The sequence below is a fragment of the Triticum urartu genome, chromosome 3 (genome assembly GCF_003073215.2).
Source record: "Triticum urartu cultivar G1812 chromosome 3, Tu2.1, whole genome shotgun sequence".
Taxonomy (NCBI): Eukaryota; Viridiplantae; Streptophyta; class Magnoliopsida; order Poales; family Poaceae; genus Triticum; species Triticum urartu.
In genome coordinates, this window is record NC_053024.1 from 641,318,722 (window position 1) to 641,327,562 (window position 8,841).

Consider the following 8,841-nt stretch of genomic DNA (forward strand, 5'->3'; position numbering starts at 1 on the left):
AATCAATCCTGTATACAATTCCCTTTGTCTAGCGGTACGATACTTGCCCGAGATTCGATCGTCGGTATCCCGATACCTTGTTCAATCTCATTACAGGCAAGTCTCTTTACTTGTTCCGTAACACATCATCCCGTGATCAACTCCTTGATCACATTGTGCACATTATGATGATGTCCTACCGAGTGGGCCCAGAGATACCTCTCCGTTTACACGGAGTGACAAATCCCAGTCTCGATTCGTGCCAACCCAACAGACACTTTCGGAGATACCTGTAGTGTACCTTTATAGCCACCCAGTTACGTTGTGACGTTTGGCACACCCAAAGCACTCCTACGGTATCCGGGAGTTGCACAATCTCATGGTCTAAGGAAATGATACTTGACATTAGAAAAGCTTTAGCATACGAACTACATGATCTTGTGCTAGGCTTAGGATTGGGTCTTGTCCATCACATCATTCTCCTAATGATGTGATCCCGTTATCAACGATATCCAATGTCCATGGTCAGGAAACCATAACCATCTATTGATCAACGAGCTAGTCAACTAGAGGCTTACTAGGGACATGGTGTTGTCTATGTATCCACACATGTATCTGAGTTTCCTATCAATACAATTCTAGCATGGATAATAAACGATTATCATGAACAAGGAAATATAATAATAACCAATTTATTATTGCCTCTAGGGCTTATTTCCAACAGCTATATCACGACGCAGCTCGAAGGAGCTTTGTCTGTTGAGTTTGGCCCGGCCGGATTTATTGCATCCGGAGTGACGATCACCGTCACGTGCCGTGGGGCGCCTGCGCGATCCGTAGATCGATCTTGTTTGCCTTGCCTTGTCCTCCAGTATGTCGCGTAGGTCGGGCGCATTTTCCCGTGCCTTAGTATGCTTGACGCGGCGCCGGGGCATGGCTTGAGTGGAGTGCCAAGAGGCCTCTCTATCGCGGCCACGAGGTGGCCGGTCGGCCATGTCATGCGCTGGTGATGTAGGTGCTTCCTCCTCTAGTCGGGGTAGCAGCCTGCGCTTTGGGTAACTCTTGGAGGGGCGTTCGAGTTCATACTCTTCGGCCGCAAGGACTTCAGTCCATCTGTCAGCTAGCAAATCCTGATCAGCTCTAAGCTGTTGCTGCTTTTTCTTGAGGCTGCTTGCCGTGGCCATAAGCCTGCGTTTAAAACGCTCTTGTTCGGCGAGATCCTCTGGCACGACGAACGCGTCGTCGTCGAGGCTTGCCTCGTCTTCGGAGGGAGGCGTATAATTATCGTCCTCAACCTCTTGGTCTGCCGCCCTCTCGTGAGGGCTGGCTTCTCTGTCCTCCTGTGCTGAATCTTGCTGGAGGGGGTGTTCTTCGGCGCTATCCGGAGTAGTATTATCTCCCGTGCCGGAATCACCGTTTTTTCTTTGGCGGGATTTAGAGCGGCGCCGCTGACGCCGGCGCTTGGGCTGTTTCTTAGAGTTATCATCCCCCGTTGTTCCATCGCCATCTCCATCCTTTGGAGTGTCCACCATATATATGTCATATGACGAGGTGGCCTTCCAGCGCCCTACAGGTGCTGGTTCTTGTTCGTCTCCTGCATCGTCGTCCATGCCGTCGATGTCTTCAGAGTCGAAGTCAAGCATGTCGGTTAAGTCGTCGACAGTGGCTACGAAGTGGGTGGTGGGTGGGTTTTGAATTTCTTCATCGTCCGTATCCCAACCTTGTTGACCGTAGTCCGGCCAGGGCTCTCCTGATAAAGAGAGAGACTTTAGAGAATTCAGGATGTCGCCGAAGGGCGAGTGCTGAAAGATGTCCGCGACGGTGAACTCCATTATCGGCGCCCAATCGGATTCGATCAGCAGGGGCGTGGGGGGCTCGGAGTTCGGAGAGGAATCTAGCTCCTCGGAGTCACGGGCCATGGGAGTGCGGGGCTGGAGTTCGGCTCGATCGCCTCTGAGATTGCAGCCCCTGAGGCAGCGTCCAACCGCTAATCCTCGATCGGCGCAGTAGGCTCCGAATCAATGGTCGGAACCGATGCGTGTGCGGCCTCCAAGGCGCCGTTTAGCGGCAGAGCTATATCATGCCCATCAAGACAGTGCGGCGCGCTTGGCTGTGGCTCGAATCCGTCGAAGATCAAGTCCCCGCGGATGTCAGCCGTGTAGTTTAGGCTTCCAAACCTGACCTGATGGCCAGGGGCGTAGCTTTCGATCTGCTCAAGGTGGCCAAGCGAATTGGCCCGCAGTGCGAAGCCGCCGAAGACGAAGATCTGTCCAGGGAGAAAAGTCTGACCCTGGACTGCATTGTTGTTGATGATCGAAGGAGCCATCGGGCCTAAAAGCGACGACACAGAGGAACTCTCAATGAAAGCGCCAATGTCGGTGTCAAAACTGGCGGATCTCGGGTAGGGGGTCCCGAACTGTGCGTCTAGGCCGGATGGTAACAGGAGGCAAGGAACACGATGTTTTACCCAGGTTCGGGCCCTCTCGATGGAGGTAAAACCCTACGTCCTACTTGATTAGTATTGATGATATGGGTAGTACAAGAGTAGATCTACCACGAGATCAAGGAGACTAAACCCTAGAAGCTAGCCTATGGTATGATTGTTGTATATGAAGTTGTCCTACGGACTAAAACCCTCCGGTTTATATAGACACCGGAGAGGGTTAGGGTTACACAAAGTCGGTTACAATGGTAGGAGATCTTGAATATCCGCATCGCCAAGCTTGCCTTCCACGCCAAGGAAAGTCCCATCCGGACACGGGACGAAGTCTTCAATCTTGTATCTTCATAGTCCTGGAGTCCGGCTGAAGGTATGGTCCAGCTACCCGAACACCCCCTAATCCAGGACTCCCTCAGCTCCCCAGGTGGGCCAACTTCTAAGCCGACCGGTCCCTCGCGCCGGGCACTGCCTCACGATGACCGCCAGGTGGACCAACCTGATGTGGGCGCGTCGGCCAATGCCGATGTGACAAGGCGGGATGTCGGATCCCCTGGCACTGACGACGGGATCGACATGGGATCTCGTGCAACTGATGGCAAGATCGACGTGGGATCCCGCGCGGCTGTGATTCCCTCGGCTAGATCTTCTGCGGCGCAGCCTCATGCAGCTCCTGATATGTCGTCTCGCAGGACAAGATCACAGCACGGTATTGTAAAACCACAAATTCGTACAGATGGTACGGTCCGGTATGACAAGCTCAAACCTCGGTTTGGAGGCTTAACAACTACTGGTGAGCCAAGTAGTTTGCATGAAGCTCTAAGTGACACAAAATGGAAAATGGCTATGAATGATGAGTATGGTGCTCTTATTGAAAATAAGACATGGCATCTAGTTCCACCAACACGAAACAAGAATATCATTGATTGTAAATGGGTTTATAGAATTAAAAGGAAAGCAGATGGTCAAGTTGATAGGTATAAGGCAAGATTAGTAGCCAAAGGTTTTAAACAGAGATGTGGTATAGATTATAAAGATACCTTTAGTCCTGTTGTAAAGGCAGCTACTATCAGACTTGTTCTCTCTGTTGCAGTATCAAGAAATTGGAGCCTAAGGCAATTGGATGTTCAGAATGTGTTTCTTCATGGCGTTCTAGAGGAAGAAGTCTATATGAGACAACCACCTGGTTATGAGGTAAAAGGAAAGGAGAATTATCTATGCAAACTTGATAAAGCTCTGTATGGACTAAAACAAGCACCTAGGGCTTGGTACTCCAAGTTAAGTGAAAAACTTCAAATACTTGGTTTCAAATCATCCAAGGGAGATACTTCTTTGTTCTTCTACAGAAAGGGAAATATCACTATTTTTATGTTGGTTTATGTTGATGATATTATTGTTGCTAGCTCATCACAAGATGCAACTGTAGCATTGCTAGAAGATCTTAAGAAGGATTTTGCCTTGAAAGATTTGGGTGGTCTTCATTATTTCTTGGGTATTGAGGTGAGAAAGGTAAAAGATGGAATACTCCTTACTCAAGAAAAATATGTCCTGGATATGCTTAAGCGTGTAGGAATGGTAAATTGTAAGGCTTCAAACATGCCCCTCTCCACGTCAGAAAAGTTGTCAAGAGAAGAAGGGGAGCCTCTAGGGGCCGATGAATCAACAAAATACAGGAGCATGGTAGGTGCCTTGCAGTACTTGACACTGACAAGACCTGACATTTGTTTCCCTGTTAATAAAGTATGCCAGTACCTGCATTCTCCTACTTCTCAACATATGACAGCTGTTAAGAGAATTTTGAGATATCTCAAGGGTACTATGAGTACGGGTCTGAAATTTACCAAGTCAACTTTCAATGTTGTTAGTGCTTTCTCTGATGCTGACTGGGCAGGATGTCCAGATGACAGAAGGTCGACAGGAGGGTTTTGTGTGTTCTTTGGTCCAAATTTGATTTCTTGGAGTGCACGTAAGCAAGCTACTGTTTCTCGGTCTAGTACAGAGGCAGAGTACAAATCTTTAGCCAATGCCACTGCTGAGATTATTTGGGTTCAAACTTTGCTACGTGAACTTGGAGTTATGCACTCACCAGTTGCACGTCTCTGGTGTGATAATATTGATGCCACATATCTGTCAGCAAATCCAGTGTTTCATGCAAGGACAAAACACATAGAAGTGGACTATCATTTTGTTCGAGAGAGAGTAGCTAACAAACTACTAGATATCCGTTTTATTCCCACAGATGATCAAGTTGCAGATGGTTTTACCAAAGCTTTGTCATGGAAGAAGTTAGAAGACTTCAAGGGCAATCTCAACTTGGTAAAGCTGTGATTGAGGGGGCGTGTTAGAAAGAGTCATGTACAAGGTATACGGTATTGTAAACCGTATACCGTAGAGAGGTAGATAGATTGCGTGCGTTGTAATCTAGGTGGTTAGGTTGTTAGGGTTTATCCTTATCTCTTGTATAGTTTTCTTGAGGATCAATCCACAACCTAACTGCCGCATGATGTAATCTGCATTGCCTATATAACACGTACGCGTCCCTGCTCAAAGGCATACGCTTCCACGCAATCTTTCAGGCAGAAACCAAATTCGATCTTTGGAGGAGTACAACACAGAGAAACAGAGCAGAGGTAGTAATTCACACTTGCAGTTACAGTTTGAGATTTTCGGAGTACTGTTTCATAGCTCTCCCGTAGGCTGGCCTTTGGGGAGAGGGTTCCGCACCAGCTTTCTTTCTGGCAAATGTACGTGTACGTACCAAGTCAAGAAACAAATCAACAAGGCAGACACCCACGATCTGCGTAGCATAATAGCTCTACTAACTAATTAAGCAGCGCACTTATGCTGCTGTCACTCCATGCAAGCTCTCTCTGCAACGGCGGCGGCTACACCTGCGCGGCGACCTTGTCGACAACGGCCGGCTCGTCGACGACGGCGGTGTCGTCGTCGACCTTGATCTTTGCCTCGCCCATCTCCACTGCAGCTGCCGCCTTCTTGGCGTCCTCCACCTCGTCGGCCTCGTCGGCGTCCTCCCCCTTGCCGGCGCCGGCGGCGGGGCCCTTGTTCTTCCGGTAGATGGCGTAGAGGATGAGCTGCATCAGGCCCAGGAAGCTCCCGCACCCGTTGGGGATCTGCATGCATGCGCGCGCGTAAAAACATTACTTGTCAGCTTGTTTTAACTTTTGAATGAACTAGGAGTACATGTTGTACTCCAGCAATGCGCCGCATGTCTCGCTGGGCGTTGCATGTGGTGGGCACTATCCCAATCCATCCGCTCAAAGGACTAGGAGCATTCAATGGCTACAGCTAGCACTGCAGCGCACACCGGCCGTGCGCGATACGGGTGGATCATGGATCAGATCGATCATCAGAGCCGAACGACATGTCGATGGGATCTTGGGTTGCCAGGGAAGGAGAAGAGAAGGACGTACGTAGATGAAGGGGTCGAGGCCGAGCAGGCCGTAGATGAACCAGGAGGTGCCGCAGAGGAACACGGACAGGGACAGCAGGAACGGCATGTACTCCACGCTCTTGGTCTTGATCACCAACCTCTGCGCACACACGCACACACGCATGGGTCATGACCGAGTACATGGATGAAAACTAGAGGTAAATCAATTACAATTAGTCTGTGTGTCTGCGTGCGTGGGTGCGTACCATGATGGAGAGCGGCGAGGCGTACATGCAGATGGAGAAGACGGTGGCGGCGAGGCCGCAGAAGACTGTGCGGGCCTTGCCGTGCAGCGCCAGCAGCGACACCAGCACCACCGTGGCGAAGATGGCGGTGACCACGCTGAGCAGGCCCAGCATCCGGACCTTGGCCCTGCGCTCCGCGAAGATGAGGAAGATGACCACGTAGATGGCCTCGATCACCGACCCCGCGCCGTTGATCGTCGTCACCAGGATGTTGTTCGGGGACACGAACGGCAGCCCGTACCTTCATCCACCCAACCATCAGTTAAACCATCAGTTGATTTTCCCCTCGGTTAATTTGCTTATTGATTGGTTAGTCCTGACAGGATGAACTAATAACTTGTCCAAAAAAAATGTTTTCCATCTAGGTGGAAATTAGAAGCACATGAACGTGAGGACACGTCACTGCCTGGCTGGCAACGCCGACAGGCCAGGGTGGCCGTGCACGAACCGTGCAGCACAAATTTATCGTTCCCGGGGCCGTAGTACTGCCGCGGCGCTGGCAGGTGGGTCCAGGACCAGCTTTCCATCTACCGGAGAAACCGGGCACAGGCTAGTCTACGCTAGGAGCCAACTCACGCCTGATCCCATCAGCTGCAGTGTTTCTTCTGCACGGAAAACTACCCACACGCCAAGTTAAAAATTTCACTGTTCGCTCACATGTTCCAATGTATCCCAAGAGCACAGCAGATCCAACAGATCCTTGCAACTTGCAAGCATGGGGATTTTCACTGTAAAACTGAGCTGCTTTGTGAACTGTAATAATAGTACATGGAGATGGCATGTAAGGAGGATCAGTCGTGCATGCCAAGGCCGTGTGTTGCTGCTATACTTTTTAGAGAAAGTCCGGCGTGTCTATCTATCCTGCTACTAGTGGTAGTACAAGAGTGCAAGAGACTGTGTCTGAAGCATGCGGGAGTTGGGGAGCGGTTGGTTACCATGCGGATAGGAGGCAGTTGAGCAGCGTCATGTTGTATGGCACGCCGGAGAAGTCCTCCGTCGACTTCCTCTTGATGATCCTCCAGAAGGTGATGCTGCGGCAACACAGCACGCGGGATTTCTCACCGGTCAGAGCAAAACAAAAGAATAATCAAGCACGGCGAGAAGGCAGGAAAATGTAGCTCAGAGCTTCAGAAAAGATAATGGTAACAGCAATGGAGTGCGGCATGGGATCTAGCCAGTCTGTCTCTAGATGGTGCTCCAACTTTGTGCGAGCACCAACGAAACTGCAAGGTTTGTATACTGACTGATGGTTTACCATCAGAACTATAATTTGAGAAAGAAATGGTGCGTGGAGAGGAAGGCTCCAAGAACAGAGCGCTATCAGTCACAGGTTCTTGGGTCTTCCATCGTTGTGCTCGCATCACAAGAGCTCGGCCAAAGAAAACAGATGAAATCAAGGAGGCGATGCGCCAGGGGAGCACTTACACCGGCGACAGGAAGAGGAACAGAGCGATAACATTGCCTGGCGGATGAAAAAACAGCCGTCAGACTCAGACCAATCCACACAAAAGAAGACGAAGAAAAGAACGCCAAACAGAGGGAAGAAGAAGATCGGCCATGGCGCTCGCTCACCTGAGACCCCGAAGAAGAACCTCGCGATATGCTCCATCTCGGCGCGTCTGCCCCAAGAACACGGTGGGGGGAGAGGGGGAGGTGAGGTCTATCTATCCTTCTCGGCCGAGCGAGAGGAGAGGGGAGGAGTGTAGAGGACAGAGGACAGAGGAGCACTCGGGCACTCAGCTGCACCGAGTAGCTCTCAGCTCCCAACGGCTCGGTAATCAGCACCGCGCTAGGCAACACGGGAGCTGCGTTACGAATGCGGCGTGTCTTTCTCGGCGTCTGCGGTGATGTACTGATGTGTGTGTGGCTGGACCGAGGAGGTGCGGGAGACGATATATAGGGAGCAGGAGAGAGGTGAGCAGGATGCAGAGAGAGGGCCTGCTTATTCATTTCGAGCTTATCTACTCCTGTGTGACGAAAGAATGTTCGGTGGGAAAACACAAATACGCTCCGGCAGTGATAATTCAGCAACACTGCCACGCACTCTGTCAAAAATGTTCCTATATTACACAGGGAGTGCATAGTACGAGTACATCATTAATCCATCGGTACAAGGCACTGTCATTTCCTTAAAAAAAGTAACTGTTCAATAATAAGTGTCGTGATTTTAATTCGGGGAGTAGTGTGTAGTAGGACCACGAAATAAAATCGCATGTAAATAGCCCGATGGCTATCATATGGTTGCTGCCGCGGATTTCTCCATAAATCTCTTCAAACGGCTCCAAAATCAGCAACAACCTCTAGAACTCATCTGTCCCAGCGAAAAATTACCGCGATTGCCCACTATGGTGGCCATTATAGCTGCTGGGAAATCGTTTCTCCCACGATTTTAATCTTTGTGTAGGGCACTATACTTTACGATACCGAGTCGAAAGTAAACTTTTCCAGCATCAATTTTTTATTAATCTTGAGCAGTTGCATTTCTCATGCATTTTTAGGAATAGGTCATACTGTCGATTTCTGTGTGTGTGATGCGCTATACCGAGGCATCTCGATGGTCTTCATCGGCGGCAGCACGTGGACTACATTTTGGTCGGACAATTGTCTTGGATGTGGAGTTATCCGCAACTGCCTCCTCGCGTTGTTCTCTCATGCTTGAGACCCTCGGCAACCATGTATGCCATGATTCTCTGTGGCCTTCGGCACCCCTCCCCCCTCCACCCCTCACA

At 50.2% G+C, this 8,841-nt stretch overlaps 1 protein-coding gene across 1 annotated transcript; it reads right to left on the reverse strand.

Annotated features, from left to right (window-relative positions):
* Nucleotides 1-5,025: 5,025 nt before the first annotated feature.
* LOC125545602 (bidirectional sugar transporter SWEET1a-like) lies at nt 5,026-7,983 on the reverse strand. The gene is made up of 6 exons (XM_048709617.1): nt 7,685-7,983; nt 7,538-7,574; nt 7,048-7,143; nt 6,074-6,353; nt 5,848-5,967; nt 5,026-5,547 (listed from the first exon to the last, which is right to left on the reverse strand). Exons 1-6 carry the CDS (start codon nt 7,719-7,721, stop codon nt 5,302-5,304), a joined length of 816 nt encoding a protein of 271 aa, XP_048565574.1. The 5' UTR covers nt 7,722-7,983; the 3' UTR covers nt 5,026-5,301.
* Nucleotides 7,984-8,841: the final 858 nt, after the last annotated feature.

Coding starts and splice junctions, on each gene's coding strand:
- LOC125545602 (XM_048709617.1), bottom strand. CDS start 7,721: ATGGAGCATATCGCGAGGTTCTTCTTCGGGGTCTCAG. Junction 7,144..7,537: donor TTCCTCTTCCTGTCGCCGGT/GTAAGTGCTCCC, acceptor GTGTTGCCGCAG/CATCACCTTCTGGAGGATCA. Junction 6,354..7,047: donor AACTGCCTCCTATCCGCATG/GTAACCAACCGC, acceptor GGGTGGATGAAG/GTACGGGCTGCCGTTCGTGT.